General features: G+C 37.4%; 4 protein-coding genes and 2 non-coding genes across 6 annotated transcripts in view; 3 read left to right on the top strand and 3 right to left on the bottom strand.

Moving 5' to 3' along the window:
* The window catches only part of LOC130076030 (zinc finger protein GLIS1), a 31073-nt gene extending 29294 nt beyond the window's left edge, over positions 1–1779 (top strand). The window contains exons 7-8 of the mRNA XM_056240918.1: positions 1459–1566; positions 1641–1779. Coding sequence (XP_056096893.1) covers positions 1459–1566; positions 1641–1669 — 137 coding nt within the window. The 3' untranslated portion in view covers positions 1670–1779. The remainder of the gene's footprint in view (positions 1–1458; positions 1567–1640) is intronic.
* Positions 1780–3338: 1559 nt separating this feature from the next.
* Positions 3339–7327, top strand: si:ch211-106k21.5 (leucine-rich repeat-containing protein 38). Its single transcript, XM_056240926.1, has 2 exons — positions 3339–3432; positions 6092–7327. Exons 1-2 carry the CDS (start codon positions 3420–3422, stop codon positions 7297–7299), a joined length of 1221 nt encoding a protein of 406 aa, XP_056096901.1. The 5' UTR covers positions 3339–3419; the 3' UTR covers positions 7300–7327.
* A 3244-nt stretch (positions 7328–10571) lies between these two features.
* On the top strand, positions 10572–14034 carry best4 (bestrophin 4). Its single transcript, XM_056240941.1, has 9 exons — positions 10572–10777; positions 10865–10959; positions 11051–11284; positions 12148–12302; positions 12386–12463; positions 12543–12692; positions 12781–12861; positions 12947–13083; positions 13514–14034. Exons 1-9 carry the CDS (start codon positions 10626–10628, stop codon positions 13800–13802), a joined length of 1371 nt encoding a protein of 456 aa, XP_056096916.1. The 5' UTR covers positions 10572–10625; the 3' UTR covers positions 13803–14034.
* Positions 14035–14854: 820 nt separating this feature from the next.
* Positions 14855–17421, bottom strand: rps8a (ribosomal protein S8a). Its single transcript, XM_056240946.1, has 6 exons — positions 17287–17421; positions 16214–16320; positions 15892–15991; positions 15520–15695; positions 15197–15326; positions 14855–15013 (listed from the first exon to the last, which is right to left on the bottom strand). The coding sequence occupies exons 1-6, from the start codon at positions 17288–17290 to the stop codon at positions 14904–14906; spliced, it is 627 nt and encodes a 208-aa protein (XP_056096921.1). The 5' UTR covers positions 17291–17421; the 3' UTR covers positions 14855–14903.
* Positions 15408–15477, bottom strand: LOC130076062 (small nucleolar RNA SNORD38). The gene has a single exon (XR_008805597.1). It is a non-coding gene; the product is annotated as a small nucleolar RNA SNORD38 (small nucleolar RNA).
* LOC130076063 (small nucleolar RNA SNORD46) lies at positions 16063–16168 on the bottom strand. The gene has a single exon (XR_008805598.1). It is a non-coding gene; the product is annotated as a small nucleolar RNA SNORD46 (small nucleolar RNA).
* Positions 17422–18110: the final 689 nt, after the last annotated feature.

The following is an 18110-nucleotide window of genomic DNA, read 5'->3' as shown; positions in this document are numbered from 1 at the left end:
AACGCAGCAGCGTTAGTCAGCAAAGTAAGTCTGGGACAAAAACCTCGTTTCAACTGATTTTACAGCCTGTTTCAGGAAGGCCTTCATTTACGGGAACACAGAGCATTTCATGAAGAGGGTCATTGTTGCTGTTAAAGATTTATAGTTGGATTGACTTGTTTCCTATTGTCTATGTGGTTAGTTTATAATAACAAGTGGCAATGATTAAAATCTGGCTCTGTTAAATCAGTGTTCAACGACAGCTCAAAAACCACTAAATTAGATAATTTAATCGGATCCATGTGCATGTTAAGATCCATTTGTAAACAAAATGTGAGTTTTTAGGATGCTTCATAAATCCTTTAATTAAATATTGAGGTGATTTAATTGAAAAAATATGTTTGTCCTTTTTTATTGGTGAAATGTAAACTACTATGTAAAAAAATTCGGTAACACTTTACTTGAAGGGGTGTGCATAAGACTGACATGACACCTTCATAATCATGACATGACACAAGTCATGAATATGATGGAGGTTTTATGCATGTTTATGACAACTGTCATTAAGTGTCATTCAAGTCAAGTCATCCTCATTTATATAGCGCTTTTAACAATGTAGATTGTTTCAAAGCAGCTTTACAGAGATAAACATATAATTTAAGGTAACAGAGATTGGTTTGGTTTTATAAAGGTTCTTGAATAATGTTATTTTCCAGATAAAGTTAGTTTTGATTGATTCACTTCCGTCGAAATGAATTCGCTCAATTTATGACATTTTTAATGCAAAGATGACATTGTTTGAGATGTCTTTGTTATGACAACTTGACATAAACCAGTACATCATAACCTGTCATAAACATGACATAGCAGATTAATTATCAAACTTAAGAAAGCACTTAGCTTTATGGGTTAACTTTACATTAAACTGTCATGTGGTTGGTTTTGACATTGGCTGTCATGAGGCATTATAACTGTGTCATGAATATGTTTCTTGACCTCAACTACAGTGCACACATTGAATTTGTCATTAAAATGTTATAATGGCCTCATGACAGCCAATGTCAAAACCAACCACATGACAGTTTAATGTAATGTTAACCCATAAAGCTAAGTGCTTTCTTAAGTTTGATAATTAATCTGCTATGTCATGTTTATGACATATAGCAGGTTGTGTTGTCTTAGTAATGTCAAGGTGTCATAACAAAGACACTGACAGGTTATGATGTATTGGTTTATGTCAAGGTGTCATAACAAAGACATCTCAAACAATGTCATATTTGCATTAAAAATGTCATAATTGAGCGAATGACACCTAATGACAGTTGTCATAAACATAAACATGCATAAACCCTCCTTCATATTCATGACTTGTGTCATGTCATGATTATGAAGGTGTCATGTCAGTCTTATGCACACCCCTTCAAGTAAGTGTTACCAAAAATTCTGTACTAATTCTGTACTTTCTGTGTCTTTGTCTAGTTTTTCAGGCCACTGTTAATCATGTTGAGCAGATTTCCAGTAATGAAAGAGACGATCTGCATAATTTTGACGAAAATGGATTTCCTTTTACTTGTATAAACTCCTCTGGTAAGTGTCAGTTGCAGTCAGCTCCTAACCTTCATCTCTGGTTCAGTTCTTCAAACCTCCCTCTTTGTTGACAGGCTACAGCCTAACTCAGGACATACGGTAGGTGAGTGGGAATCGCCCCTGCTCACTGTCCTGCTCCGGTCGGGATCTATATGAACACTACCACGGTCAGATCGGCTCGCTATAGACTTGAGACACACATTTGACCCACTGCACCTGCAGAGCTGAGAGATTCCTTGAGCATTGAGTCAGAAAAAAAAAGAAACTCCTTGGCTTGGTCACTGGTGATGATGAAGATGATGATGATGATGATGCAGCCTTTTGCTTTGATGCTGAACAGACACTGTAATTTTCTGAGTGTGCACAGAGAATGTTAGGAGATATGCTGTTTACATTGAGTTGGTAACATGACACATTCTTTATATAATGTTTTGCTGTATTTTTAAACATTAGTTTCATGTGTGATGCCAGTATCACATCATATGGTGAATCATTAATTCTTTTTCAAATAAATCACAGAGAGAGAGAAAAAAATATCTGTCTGTCTGTCTTTCGTTCAACCTGTCGTTCTGTCGGTCGGTCATTCAACCTGTCTTTCGTTCTGTCTGTCCATCTATCTATCAATCTATCCGGATCGTTTCAGGTGTTTGACCATGCTCGTCCGCAGCTCCGCAGGCTAACAGAAGGAAGGCCTAGTAGAATGCTTCCATCTTGTGGTTAACTCGAATATAACTTCCAAAAATGTCGTCCTCCTTTTACTCGAATTGTAGTTTAAAATAAGTTGGCCAGATTTCGGAAATGTAAACTGGGGTCATAGTTCATTGGTAAAAAAAAAAAAAAAACTCATTTAAATCTCATTTATATTAGGCTATAGCTAATGAATAACAGGGACAATACATATCTTGGCGGGGGCACAAAGTTATGCAAAATTAATACTTATATAATGATTGTCATTCTATTATTATAATTACAGCAATTATAGCTTTTTCTTTAGCTTTTCAAATTCTGTTTGTGCTTTGGAAATGGATTTTCATCGGTTATTTTGTAGATGTGCTTTCTGCAAATTAATTGTTTCATAATTGAGCGGGCTTTTGCAGTGTAGCTATTTGCCGGTTGTTTTGAACGTGCTGTAAAAACGGGGACATTTTCGGGGACAGATCTTAGTCGGACAGAACTCCAAAAACCGGGACTGTTCCCGGAAAACAAAATAACAGACGGTCTGATCACCCAATCAACTCTTTGGGTATTTATATTATTCTTATATTATTCTAAAGTTGATTCTAAAGTTCAGCTCTTGGTAGGACATTTTATATAAAAGAATCAATATAAAGTATTACCATTCTGATTTTACAGAAAGAGGCAAAGAGCGCGAGCAGCGTGTTGTTGCTATGGTTACCACATCAGGCGAACGCAATTTCTCGCTAACGTTAGCTTAGCACACACTTTTATGGTTTGTGGACTTTTACCCAACTCTTGTGGTTACTGAAACGTTGTTTGAAATGCTCTTGAAACGAATATAGTGTCATGTAAAAGGATAGGCCGTTTTAAGAGCCCCACCCCCCTCCAAACACCCCTCAAACTCAGACCCACATGAAGCAACTGAGGGAAGTCTGCCCTGCCAGGTACGTTTCCCTCTCGCTGTGTTCACTCACTCACACACTTTCCTCTGCATCACACACACAGGAAGCAGAATTTCCACATTCCAGCCGGTGTTGTGTGGATCAGGAGGACACACCCAGCGCTCTCACACACACACACACACACACTGACTGTAGAGACGCGATGGGACATACTGCTGCTCTAGCGCTCATTTTAATGAATGACAGTTAGCAGTATACCAACAGCTCACAATCATGACAAGTGAAGGTAAGCGTCACTTTTAACGCTTTACTGTTGCTTACTATTGCACGCATATATTTGCGCGAGTTGATTTTTAGTAAAGTTAGAATTGCTCCGGGAATATACAGTGGTGGACATAGAGAGGTTGGTTTGTGTTCAATAAAAAAATAAATGTATTAATTAGAAATGTCTTATGTTGACCACTTCTGCTTTGCGGACATAATTTTTATTGTGTTTTGTATTGACTTGTTGCTGTTTTATCAGTGTTAGTCAGACACATTGTGAAGTTGCGCTTGAGTAAAAGATCCGCTATCTGAGAGGAAAGTGCTGGACTGGGTGTAACAGCGCGCATTGTTCTGCCATGAGATCATGTAGGATAGGTAGGAATATATATCTCATCGCTTTAATGCATTCGTTCACACATTAGTAAGAAACCTTTCACCATGCATGTCATATGTAACAAGATGCCCTCTTTTAATAATTGGAACAAACCTTGCGCTCCAAATAGGCCTGTACCTTTAACCTCACAGAATTGATCTCCCTTGTACAACATTGATAACTCAATCAGTCACAATAACGGTCATAATTTTAGAAAAGCAGTCGATGTTTATTTATTATAGGTTGTCTCCTTTTTTCTGGCCTAAATATCAAGTTAATATTTCAAGTGAGCTCATTTTGAGGACTAGCCCAGTCACATCCATTAATATATGAAATAACAGCAGGGAAACACAAAGACCGGATTTGTTTCAACATTTAGTTTAAAAAAAGTTATCGCTGGAAGGATAGTAGTTTGCGTGTGTGTTTGGGACAGTTTATTTCTACATTGAGAACCGCCACAAGACAGACATGTTTCTGTGATGGTCCGGTTTAGGCTTACAGGATAGAAAATATCATTAGCTCAGTATAAAACAATAGTCAATAGAAAGTCTCGACCATGATAGGAAAACAAACCTGTGTGCATGTAAGTGAGAGATTAGCACTTATCTGATGCTTAGATCCAAATATAAGTGATTGTTTTGTTAGTTTGCTGAACTTAAGCCAAAAAGATTGTTTCTCTCCAATGGTATTAAGTGCTTAAAATAAAAAATAATTAGAGCACATTATGAAGGACTTAATGTGGGTTTGGACATATTATATTACATCTGCAAATCTCTCAATTGTGCTACTCTATTACCATTACTTCATTATAAGATTTACTCGTATTAGTTGATTTTCTGTATTAAATACATCTAGATTTATGATGTTTGTCATTTGTGCATGCCTTATAATTTCAGTGAGACAGAAAATCCAGGGCTGGTGTTGTGTAAGCAAATAGCTGTTGATGATATCTAAACTAAATTGAGTGTTTCAGCAGTAGTGAATGCAGGGCTGGATTGGCCTGGTTCCTCAGCCCTCGTTCCTGATGTGGATAGTCTGTGTTGTCAGGGGGTTTGCACATTCCACTTCCATTGTTTACATCAGGAAAGTCTGATGCCAGGCCTATACTTGTTGTGAGGGAACAAAAACATGTACAGTCCTCTGCACAGCATGGAAAAAGATACTGGAGTAAAGTTTTCTTAAAGATAAGATTCTGAAACTACTCATGAAAACATTTACTAATAAAAAAAAGTAGCCAATACTCTAAAAAATGCTGGGTAGTTTCAACTCAACGTTGGGTCAAATATGGACTAACTCAGCAGTTGGGTTAAAACTTTAAATGACATTTTTAACCCAACGTTTGGGTTTGTCCATATCTGACCCCAAATTGGGTTAAACCAACCCAGCATTTTTTATAGTGGTAAAAAACCTAAAAGCATTGCTTCACTAATAAAAGAAAAACATTTGCATTAATTCTTTAGGATATATTGTTACATGCAGTGATCGCTGTCAATAATCAGTGTAATCATTTATGATTGTTTCACTTCTGTTTAATGAACGTGAACAGGAAAGCACTTATTGTCTTGCACCTCAGCCATCAAAGGATGTGTGTGTGATATATTTGTTCAGTTCCCAACCAACCGTGAGCTGCATGGTTGCCAGATAAGATGTTTCTCCGTGAAGCGTGGACTCCTGATCCCAGACTCACCTCATCACCATGCCAACTCCCACACTAATGACAACAGTGCCGAAGCCCTGAGTGTTGCTATGCACATGGGATCCTCACCTCTCTGCTCAACCTGAGCAAGCAGATCCCTGGAGGTCAAGCTAGAACATAACACAAAGAGACAGAATTGGCTTGCATGGTATATTTCACTCTGAAGATGTAGCATCAGAGAGCATTAAACTGTCCTTTTTCAAGTAATGACAAAATTTGTATTCAATTTAACATTTTAAAGGTTGGGTTAAGTGGGTAAGTGCCAGAATTCTTCCAAACGAATTGAATGGCACCAGGATTTTAAATAGAGCAGAATGAAAAAAATATAATGTCAAATTAGTCAAATGCATTAATTAAATATGACACCATACATAATAGTATGATTAAATCATCCTGTTAGTTCAGTATTTCGTGAGCATTTGTACATCTCTAAAGGTATGTTTTAGATGCAGTCAATAGATTAATGTATAGGAGTGTCTGGGAAATATCCTTGGAAACCATCATTATTTTTTTGTTCATTCCATTTGGTGCCACACATGGTATAGAAATTCACTGTTTAAATATTAGAAGTTTGACATTGTGTCTAATCCTTGTTTGTTTTTCTTTTTGTAGGGCTTGTGTTTTTATGCGGGTTGGGGATTCTCCAAATGCTGTGTGTGACTGAAGGAAGCACTGGGGGATGTGGGTGTCCAGCGGCCAGCATTTTGTCTGACTTTCCATCTAAGGTACCCAATGACACATGCTGCTTGAACTACTCAGGATCCACATTCAACCAGGTGTCTTGGCCGGCTTTTTTGTCACATACACACCTGCAGGTTTTGGACCTGACTAACTGTAATATCAGTCACATTGATCACAGTGAGGTCGGTGATGCTGTCAGTTCACTGAGAGAGCTGTATCTCAGCCAGAACAGACTGACATCTCCTCCAGCTGACTTCCTCGCTAAAGCTTATAGTTTGGAAGTGCTGGATTTGGGAGTGAATCATCTGAAGGATCTGCCCGAGCGATTTCTGCAGAACTCGGACAAACTGCGAGTGCTGATCCTGGGATGGAACCAGCTGAGCGCTCTGCCTCATTCAGCGCTTAAGCCGTCGCTACAGCATCTGGAGCTCATTGGAAACCCCTGGGACTGTACATGCTCGCTGTGGAAGGGGCTTCAAGGTGGTCTGCATGACAACTCCAGCAGCCTTCAGGACCTCGTAGGTAATCTGACCTGTGCCTCTCCTCAAAATCTTGCAGGGCAGACGCTTTGGTCTTTGCAGACCAGTGACGTGTGTCATTTGCCCAATCTGACTGCTCTCTTCATCCTGCTTCCCTTGCTCCTCCTCCTCAGCTTGGTGCTGTGCTGGTGCTGTGGCAGAGAGAAGAAGAAGAACAAGAAGAAGAAAGAGACCACCTCGTTCAGCCCTACTCGCAAAAGGGCCAACAACTCCCATTGCAACGGACGGTGGCCACATGCCAAACTGCCCACTGAGGAGTCAGCAGTGTCTGTCGACAGAGGAAAGGAGGTCATGCTGAAGAACCAGCTGATGCTTCAGCCCTCGTCCACCCTGTTAGACAGCACTCGGGATATTTATGAGGAGGTGGAGGTCAAACTGGGCTCTGTGGACTCGCTGGCTCCTCCGCCGTCCACTTGCTCCACAGAAGGGACCGCGGGAAAGCAGGACCTGGACACGGTGAGTGTGAGCGAGGTGATGAAGGACTCGGCCGATCGGGAGAAGGCGTACTTGACCCAGTCCACTGAATACTACAGCCTGGTTCCTGGGATTGAAATCGAAGACTCCGATCATGGAGAGTATGAAAGTGTGGACCTCTCGTGACATTACTGGAAATGCTGCATTTGGTTGAAATACTCAGAGATACTTTTAAGTACACTAGAGTTTTGTGTCTATGAATTGAATTGGATCTCTGGTCATTACGTTGTCCATGATGTTGGTGACAAAGGAAGTCACTGCACCAGTGCGAAACCATTACTTTTGCATACAACGTGAATGAATTACTGTACTGAGAAAGTGTCAAGCGAAGCTGTTTGCAGACTCAATCAGTCTGTTGTCAAGATAAGCTATCATATAGCTGTCGCCTGGATATTTGCATTATATTGAGATTTACTACTGTAATTTAGATGGGAAGTTTTTATTATTATTGTAATATTACTTTGTTTCAAATTATATATCATATTATGAAGAGGAACAAGAGAACATTAGACAGAACCACAGTCCAGCCTCTGGTCCATATCATTAGCAATCAAATCTGCTATAGTAACTATAAATCAAAACAATGCTTTGCTAAAATTTTATGTATGATGGACCAACATTTCTCACAGAAGTATGAAGTATGAATACAGAAGTATTCACAGAATATATATAGTATGATATATATATATATGTTAAAAACAGTGACCATTTATTCAATAGTACCTTGCTTGTATCTGGCCACAGCTGATGTAATCATTATTTTTGACCTTGTTAATAATTAATTTACTCTTTGCGAGGTAAAAACGTGCATAATCAAATCAACAGAAACAGCTATACTGGTCAAATGAAGCGGCTTTCAGATAATGTCAGGCTGACTCAGCGAGTAAAATTTAACATAAGCAGATTTCAGTGGAAAGACTAAATAAAGGAAAAAGGTTGAGTAAGTACACCATAGAACAAATAACACTCAACTTTTACCTATAAAATGACTTTTTCTGTCTCATGTCCATTTTTATTGTTAACTAAAACAAACTATATATATATATATATATATATATATATAAAAAGTTTTCGTTAATTAAAATAAAGCTGAAATTAAATCAAATATAAATATCAGGTGAAACACTTAAACTTAAATGAATATTTGAAATTTGATGGAATTTTACTACACAATTGAAATTTGTAAATCTTAAAAAAAAAGGTTTACATTTTTTTGTGTATTAATGAATATTGTAAATTGTTAAAAAAACAATATTTAAATAATCTCAAATATGCCAATCTCATATTTACAAAATGGCTCAAATGGGGAAACGACAGATATTGACATGCAAAATAAACAAAACAGTTTTTGTAATCTTGGGTACACGAGTTACACTGATATATGTCATTCTGTATGATTTTAATATGAGAGCTTTTGGCATTAACAAAGAATCCTGAAAATAATAAATTGTATTTCATTCTTGGCTTTGAATAAATGCTTTTTCACATAATTGTTGTTCTGGTGTTTTTGAGACTTTTTCAGTGTTAGTTAATTGGAGTATCTATATCATTGGCTGACATTTTGAAACCATTTTTTAAGTGAAATTTGTTCATTTTACTGAGTCCTAAGGGAGCAAGTAGGAAATGAATATAGCCCTTCCAGAGTCTCACACTGGCCTTCACAAGATGCCATTTATCTGCTTCTGTGTCCCCATAATGACCCAGCCTATTCATTAGTGGCTGAAATCACTCAACAGTAATAAAAAGCTAGCTCTGATTTCCTCCTGTGTGGGAGTTTGTAATTATAGCATTGGGTTACTCAGTCCCAGTAAAACCTGCAGCGCTCTAATGGCATCTATACCTGCCCTGCTGCATTTTGTGTGAATCTCTATTTTGAAAGAAACACTCAAGATTATACCTCTGAGAACAAAAGCTTCTTTTATTTAGAAGCATGATTTTATTTAAACCATCATTGCAATTATGACCATACCATAATACAATTTATAATTGCTTAACAAACTACTTGTAATAGTGTTACAAAGACAGTTCATTAGTTATTACCGAAAGGGTCATATTTCACACACAAAAAAAATAAAGAAATAAAATAAGCAAACTAAGATGCCTCTTCAAAATAGATGTTTGTTTGAATAATGAAAATGCATGTAATGTTCCTTTAAGAGCAAACATTTTTCATCAATTACAGGTTTCAATTACAGGCCTACTGTCTTGATGTATCTATTTTACATTTAAAGGAACTAAAAGGAACGTTTATCATGATTCTTCTCGCCTTAATAAATGTATCTGATCAAGCGTCTGCTGTATTTAACTAGGGAGGAAATGTGTGTTCTGCGAATGAAGTGAACTGGAATCTCCAGCGCTGTGATGGGTCTCCCTCAGTGTACTTTCTTTCTCTTAGTGTCTAGCGCCCCCTAGTGTTGGTCACCCCTCACACCCAGTGCATCAGCTGATCGTCTAAACAAGCGCATTCTCTGTGGAAATAGTTTGAAACATAGAATTTAAGAAGAATTTAAAGATGAATTTATTTGATATTTTAACTGTTTAAAAAGCATTTCAAATGTAAAATTTACATCTGCATGACAAATGTTATCTGTGTAACGTTTAACGTTTTTAAATAAATAAATAAAATTTGAGCAGCAGAGGCTTCGTGCAGCTTAATTTTAAGCCTTTTGAACCTTTATTGTTCAAGAACATCTTTAATAGTATCAATGGGAAAAGTCTAATAAAGACTACAAAAGAAGAAATAGGATATAACCCAATTGAGTTGACTAATAAGTTCTCTCTCAGGATGTTTGGATATGGATGTAAAGCACTACTGGTTTTAAAATCACTGTTCTTTTGGGTGTGTTTGTCGATGAGCACTGAGCAGTTCACACGAGAATGGTTTTACAGCAGTGACATAAAAGAGGATTTATAACTTAAGTAAATATTGCCTTTCAGAGAATTCAGGTTTTATATGCTGTAACTAAGAATTCCTATTATTTTATACTTGCTGTTTAACATGCACCAGAGAACAGTGGGATTCCCAACAATTCTCCCCAGACATGGAGTTTGAGGCTTGCATAAGCTTTTTTTTTGGTTCTTACTAAAAAACTATTATAAACAAAGAACAACATTTTGATCAAAAGATAATGTAGCAAATGAATAATCAAGTGATAAATACCTAGTCATAAATTTGACCTTTACTGTGTGTATAATGATGAGACCTGTGTGAAACTGACATTGACCACAAACATGTTCTTTTAAACTGGGTTCCCAAACCATAAATCACAAGATGGATTGATAGGTCCACATTAAAGACAGATATAAAGGTGAAAGCAAGAGGTGTGTGTTTTTTTCTCCGAAAGAAGACGGGCTTGAAAAGAGCTTGAGGTAAGAAAAAAAAAAAAAAAAGACTGTTCCAGTGACAGGACTGATGACTTCTAAATTCCTTGGGTTTTCCCTAGAATTCCACCATGACGGTGTCCTACACGCTAAAGGTGGCCGATGCTAAGTTTGGAGGCTTCTCAAAGTTGCTCTTCCGATGGAAAGGAAGCATTTACAAGCTTATATACAGAGAATTCGTGGTCTTCTGCCTACTCTACAGCTTCATCAGTGTTATATACAGGTATTGTGACATTTCCAAACATTCTGATAATCCACATTTACAATAATCGATCATAAGAAGGTGATCAGTCTATGTGGCATCTTACAGGTGTGTCCTCAATATCGAACAACAGGAGATGTTTGAGCGACTTGCACGTCATTGCAACAAGTTTGCTAAACTCATCCCTATGTCATTTGTTCTTGGTGAGCATAAAAGATCTGACCATAGCAACATGACATTACTTACTCCTTGGATTCCTTGTAACAAGTTGAACTGGTCTGTGGTCCTTGTTAGGGTTCTATGTCACACAGGCGTTTCAACGCTGGTGGGGTCAATACACAAGCTTTCCCCTGCCAGATAACCTGATGATGGTGGTATCTGGGAATGTCCATGGCACAGATGAAAGAGGCCGTCTGCTGAGGAGAACTCTGATGAGATACGCAAACCTGTCATCGGTCCTCATTCTGCGCTCCATCAGTACACGAGTACGCAAGAGATTCCCAACCCTGGAGGACATTGTGGAGGCAGGTAAGATCTAAATTCGCATCTGATAATGTTTTGGAGGAATTTGAATATTAGTACTTTTAAGGTGTTTTCCATATCTTCATCATAACGACGAATGAAGTGAACAGCATTGTTTGTATACGGTGCAGGGGTTTTCAAACTGGGGTTCGGGGACCCGCGAGGAAGTGCTAAAGTTTAGAGTAAAAGTCAGTGGAAAAAGTTTAGAGAAAAACATTGTACCAATAAAAAAATATTAAAATTAATAATTAAAAAGAATTAGATAAATAATTAATTAATAATTAATTAATTGAAATAAATACAAAAGATTCAAATAAATATTACATATTAGATTAATCAAATCAAATCAGGTTTATTTATATAGCACAATTCATCCATCAAAGCAATTCAATGCGCTTTACAATGAAAAATAATTTAACATCATAATAAAAATACAAGATACAAGCAGACACAAGAAAGATTTAAAACAATAAGATAGAAATGCATAAAAAACTGTAATTCTGAACAGTATAGCTAGGTTTAAGAGCTCAGTCATATAGTCAATTAGTCATACTATTGAATAGATTATTTTAAGATAAATAAATACATAATTAAAATTAGGTTCAAATAAGAAAATAATACAAATGTGATTTAAATAGATAATAAATAAAACAGTTAACAGTACAGTACTAGAGTAAGTAAAACCTAATTTAACTGAACAGATATAAAATATTTTCCAAAAATTTCTTTAAATTGGTCTTTATCCGTGAACATATATAGTTCCTTTTTGAATTTTATGGGTGTCCCTTGCAAGGATGATCTTTTTTGGTGGGTGGTCTCATGGCCTCTAAAAGATTGAAATCATCTTATTATTATTATCTATTTTGCAGGATTCATGACTGCAGAGGAGCTCAAGAAACTAAACCATCTGTACTCTGACTTTAACAAATACTGGATGCCACTTGCATGGTTTGCAAACCTGGCTTCACACGCGAGAAAAGAAGGGCGTGTGAAAGATGATATAGCCTTGCGACTGCTTATGGATGTAAGTGTGTTTAAACATGTCAAGATAATGCATATGCACAATAAAAGCACACTAATTTGTTATACTTTCTTCCTCTTTGTCAGGAGCTGAACAACTATAGGTCGAAATGCAGCATGCTCTTCCACTATGACTGGATCAGCATTCCCTTGGTCTACACACAGGTGAAGCTCATCTCATAGATCTTCATGGGTGTAGCTTACAGTATTCACCTCAGGTCATCTCACTTCTGTTTGGATGCAGGTAGTGACCGTGGCTGTCTACTCCTTCTTTACATTTTGCTTAATTGGGCGGCAGTTTGTGAAACCTGAGAAACCTGAGGAGAAGGTTGTGGACTTGTACGTCCCGATTTTCACCCTACTGGAGTTCTTCTTTTACGCGGGCTGGTTAAAGGTACGATGGGTAGCATGCAAATAGCAAATTTATTTTCTACAAAACTGATTCAATTTCTCTAAAATCGAGGGTGCATTCATTCCTAAAGGTAGGCGAACTTATCATCAACCCATTTGGAGAAGACGACGATGATTTTGAAACCAACCAACTCATAGATAGAAACATTCAGGTCAGTAAATTGATAAATACCCTACTGCATTTCAAAGGACGCATGTTTGATCATAACCACTAATGGAAATGTTAATTCTATCTAGGTTTCTATGCTAGCTGTAGATGACATGCATCAAAATCTTCCTCCCCTTGAGAAGGACAAATACTGGGTGGATAAGGGTCCTTCATATCCATTAGCTACTATGAAACCTGTCTTCATGGGTTCTACACATGACATGAGGTGGAGAACTGAAACCTATTTATAATTCATAAATACTTCAAATTTGTAAATATCAAACGGGCAGAATTGTATGTAGGGAGAAACATAAAAAAATAGGTGTTTTTCCAAAAGCCAACTCTCCCTATCATTATTCCAATCACGTGAAGTCGGTTGGTCACTTAACTTGCTATGGAATAATCAAACGCATTGCCAAGTTGTTTAACTGTAAATGTTATCTGTTGTCAAACACAATAAATTAGTAGGTTCTTGGTGATTAAATAAAGTCGTGTTAAACAAAAACAGGTTCTGAAGAGCAGCTCTCAGCAACTGGAAACTGATATATGATATGAAACCTTCTGTTGTCAGTATTTATGCATCAAATCCTTGAAAATGCGATTTACTCACAAAAGTCTTCTCGCATTATTGACTGTTGTAATTCTGTATTTATTAGGATACTTGAGGATGATAATGAGGAATCTGTACCAACCCCCAAGACACAAATGCTTGCCATCAACGTGTGGCCGACTACACACAAAGTAAAAAAGCAGAAGAGCAAGAGCTTGCAGCAGTCATGTCTTTGCTGCAGATCTACATGTAAGGGAGAGCGCTTTAGACATGATCAGCCTTCCAAGACCTTCCAATCACCACAGCAGCAACAAACCATGACCATTCAACATGTCTGCCAGGAAAAACTCTTGGGGTCACCTGAAACTACAGGACCAGCAAACCTAGACCCATAGATAAATGTGCCACTTCCCACTCAGATTTGACTTGTCACGTATTATGTACTTGCTACAATATTTGAACCCTCATCCCTTCTTGTACTTTTGACAAATGTACACTACTGTTCAAAAGTTCTAGGTCAGTAAGAGTTTTTAAAAGAATCAATAATTCGTTTATTCATCAATGATGCATTAAATTGTATAAAAGTATCAGTAGAGATGTGTTAGAACGAACACATTTTCACTAAAATATCAAGCAGCACAATCTTTCACCATTGATAAAAATATTTCTTGGGCACCATTAATGGTGAAAATTCAGCTTCGACATCACAGGCAAATTACACATCGAAAAGTTATTTTAAATTGTAATGATCAGCCTTGCAGTGAGCATAAATGACTTAATTGAAAAACAACTTTTAAAACCCTTACGTTTTAACTTTCTTGACTTTTCCAGTGATTAAAAAACTTTTTTTATCAATGTAAATTTATAAAGCCTCTACCCAGACAGCAACGGTGTCTGCCCAGATCCAGCAGATTCCACACATACGAGATGTGGGCCGACAATGTTGCTGCCTGGTCGTTAATTACAGTTTCAAATTTTAAATGTCTAAATTAACATTAACCTAGATAAATGTATTTTCAATTGTAAAAGTTGGGTAGTTCTCACTTGAATTTAGAATATTTTGAAGATCTAATATATAAAAAAAATAATTAGAAGTTTGACTCTGAAAGGCCTGCCAATCACAGTATGTATTTGGTAGACTGATCAATTTGGATTATCAAGAAATGTACACAAGTATTGCAAAGACTACTTTCAAACAGTAAATTAAAGAACACTTTCAACACTTGTGGTTTTTCTAGGAGTTTACAACCAGTTAATGCAGTACAAGGCCAGCTGCTTAACTTTCTCAATCCTCCTTTCAATATGTGTGCAAGAGCAGAGTCATTTTACTTGCCATGCAATAATTTGTTTCTGGTGTATATTGACAAGATATCATTAGGGACTGAGTCTCCTCTTGGCAAAGACAACAAAACTTTGTGTTGCATGAAATGAAAACAGCAGAAACATGCAGAGTTGGGGAATTTTCTTTAATGGTCGTATCAAACAGAGCTGTACATTTATTTGCCTTTCTTGGCTTTAATCTTCCTCAGGTAAAACTCCAGTTCTTTGCCCTCGATGATGTAGCCATCGGCCCTGCCACACTGTCCTGGTCTGGAGGCAATGCAGGCTGGAGAGAAACAAGCTTAGGTTAAACACTTAAACTGAAGGGTAGTGTTGCTACAGGCAACTTATTTCAATAGGTATCAGAAATGGTATAAACCTCAGCACTGTAGTCTCAGTAGCAGAACTGGTTAAAGTTTCATCATGATCACACATCAGTATCACTTGAAGACCTTTTAACACAACTCACCAAGAAGCTTCCCCTGCAGGAACTGCTCCTCCAACAGAGGACTGATTTTGCTGGTCTTTCTGCGCACGTCAAACTTCTTTTGGACCTTTTTCGACCTCTTTTTGTTCAGGATCTCCTCTTCCTCGGGGGTCTGGATTGACAAATCAAATACAATTAGAATTATGCTGATACGTTGAGCATTAATATTAAAGAGGGTTTATGAACTACAAGCCTTCCTCAGAATCTTAAACTGCATCACTCTCTTTCAGTAGCAGAACTGACAAATGTTATCATCAAAGAAAGACCATCTCTTAAACTGAATTAGGAAATTTGACTGGATTTACCAGCTTGGCACCCTTCTTCCTGCCAAGTGGGAGGGCGTAGTGAGACTCAAACCACTGTCTGTAAGGAGTGCTGTCCACAAGGACCACGCAGTTCTTCACCAGGGTCTTGGTTCTCACCAGCTCATTGTTAGAGGCGTTGTAGACCACATCAATGATCCTGGTCTTGCGGGTACAGCCTAAAAATGTCATTAATACATTAAAACAGCCTGAAACTAAACATCCAACAAACACATGAAACATCAGGCTGAACGTATCTTTCTCAGAGTTAGAACAATGTTATCCATCATGAACATTCAGTAGCAGAACTGGACAGTTTATCTTCATTGAAAGAGCTACACCCGTTTAAGCAGCACCACACGCTTTTAAACTTACATTCTGAGCCCCATGAGAAGTTGCCCACATCAAGCCTCAAGGCACGGTATTTCTTGTTTCCACCACGGACTCTTATTGTGTGAATGCGGCGAGGTCCAATCTACGAAGAGGCACAAAAATGTGTTGAAATAAAAGTAACAAAGATCCGTGAAAACATACTTTGACTTTGGCTATGTGTCAGAGTAACTATGACTAATCCTAACATCGGGAGGTCAAAGACTTTGACCAAAACGGCCAAAAATGACCAACCTAAGGACGTGTTTTCATCATCCACATTGGCATGAAGAGATACTTTCTGATAACACATTTAAGCTAGGTTTACCTTGGTGTTTGCAGGAGGACGCCCGAGCTCATATTTCCTTTTCTTGTGGACGGGCTTGCGTTTGCCACCGGTTTTACGGCGTTTGTGCCAGTTGTCCCTTGAGATACCTTAAGTGGAAATAGATTAAATGCATTACAAACAAATTAAAGAAATCAGAATGAACTTCTATCGCACGCATGAGTGTTCAGTTCTCCAAGGTGTTATCCGCATGAAAAATCGGATTCAGCAATTGGGTTCATCATGTACACTCACGTTTAAAAGTAAAACTAAAACAGAAATTGAATTTTTAAATTACGCACCCTCATGCCGTTCCACACCTGTATGACTTTCTTCACAGAACACAACTCAGTCATCCTGCCTAAAATCTCCGTTCGTGCTCTATGGAAGAAAGTCATACAGGCTTGTAACAACGTAGAAGACGGTTTCATTTTTTGTTTAACTGCACCATTTAAGAGCAAAATCTTGTGTAAATCACAAAAACGGCAGTCAAAAGGCTCACATTAGCAATAAGCTAACAGTTTGGACAGCTCTAACTTAACGATCCACCACAATAACACATTAGTAAAAGCTGCACCCCATTTAAGACGAGCAATATGAAGCAAACGATAGCTAGTTAACATTTACAAACTAACGTTACCCAAATCTAACTTTCAGCTCACGTTAGATGACCATGCAGCCTCCAGTGGTTGACACATGCATCTTCTGACCGTTTAGCCTGTCGTGTTAACTGGTTTCTCAACTAAATGTTAGTTCTCAAAAACGAAGATCCTTTATCTAGGAATAAATCCGCATTGTACAAGTCTCGGCATAGAACTACAGCCTTAACTAAACTCTAAACCCGGGTTGAGAGCATATTCCGAATGAGCGCAGCCATCTTGTGCAATGGCTCCAGTCACTTTCCTATCTTTTCTCGTTAAAATGTCTGAAAAAAAGCATTGCATCGTCTAATTTGCGCCTATATTGCTTGAAATCTACCTTTGTGATTTAGCACAGAACGAGTTTAAACAAAAGCATCATCGGATAGATCAGATGATGACGGATTGTCCCAGCGACGAGAATCTGAAAACACGTACCCATTCTCAGGCGCCGGCTAGAAAGAGGGTTAGCAAAGGCTCATGGGCGGGTTTCAAGCAAACACATATCGCGAGAATTACTGGAGAAATCGCGAGAGTAGCTCTTTGGGTTCAGTGGAAAACACTTGACTGCCACCACGCGTTAGTAGGTCATAACTCCGAGCGTTTCCAGTGTTTTTTTTTATACATAGAAACAATAATTTATAACCATGCTCTACATATTTAGTTTTCTCACTAATTTGCTGCACTCAAGGTAATAGAACTACTGGATTTATGCAGTGAATCAGGCGTGCAACATGGTGTAATACTATTTCGCTAAATCATCTGTTTTACTTCTACCCTACATGAAAGTTTATTTTATTTAAAAAATTGTTACAATAATTTTATTGAACACATTGGAAACAACATTAAGATATAATGTTGTTTCCAATGTGTTCAATAAAATTACTGTAACAATTTGCATTCGAACAGTAGGATTAGGTGCAAAAAAATAAAACAAAAGGCACGGGCTTTTCTTGTAAATCCTATTCTACCAAAAAATTTTTTTTTATTTTGTACAATAAATAAACTCATTGTGAAATATACCAAACCTAGGTTTCACTCTCAAGTATTTATATTTGTGTATATAAAAATATTTGTATGTATATTTATGTTATTTATATAGTATATTTATAGTCGTCTCTGTTTTTGCAAACAATCATAAGCAATGTTCTTTTGAGAAGAGTAGCCTACATGAAAATATGTCAGTAACTGATGTCTGGACTTGAAGAAACAACATTCACTTTACTAAACATTGATGACTTTAACTTTAAACACTGGTGACT

Source organism: Rhinichthys klamathensis, unplaced genomic scaffold, assembly GCF_029890125.1.
Source record: "Rhinichthys klamathensis goyatoka isolate OS25496 unplaced genomic scaffold, OSU_Roscu_1.1 h1tg000624l_1, whole genome shotgun sequence".
NCBI classification, from domain to species: domain Eukaryota; kingdom Metazoa; phylum Chordata; class Actinopteri; order Cypriniformes; family Leuciscidae; genus Rhinichthys; species Rhinichthys klamathensis.
This window is presented reverse-complemented; position numbering and strand designations above follow the sequence as displayed.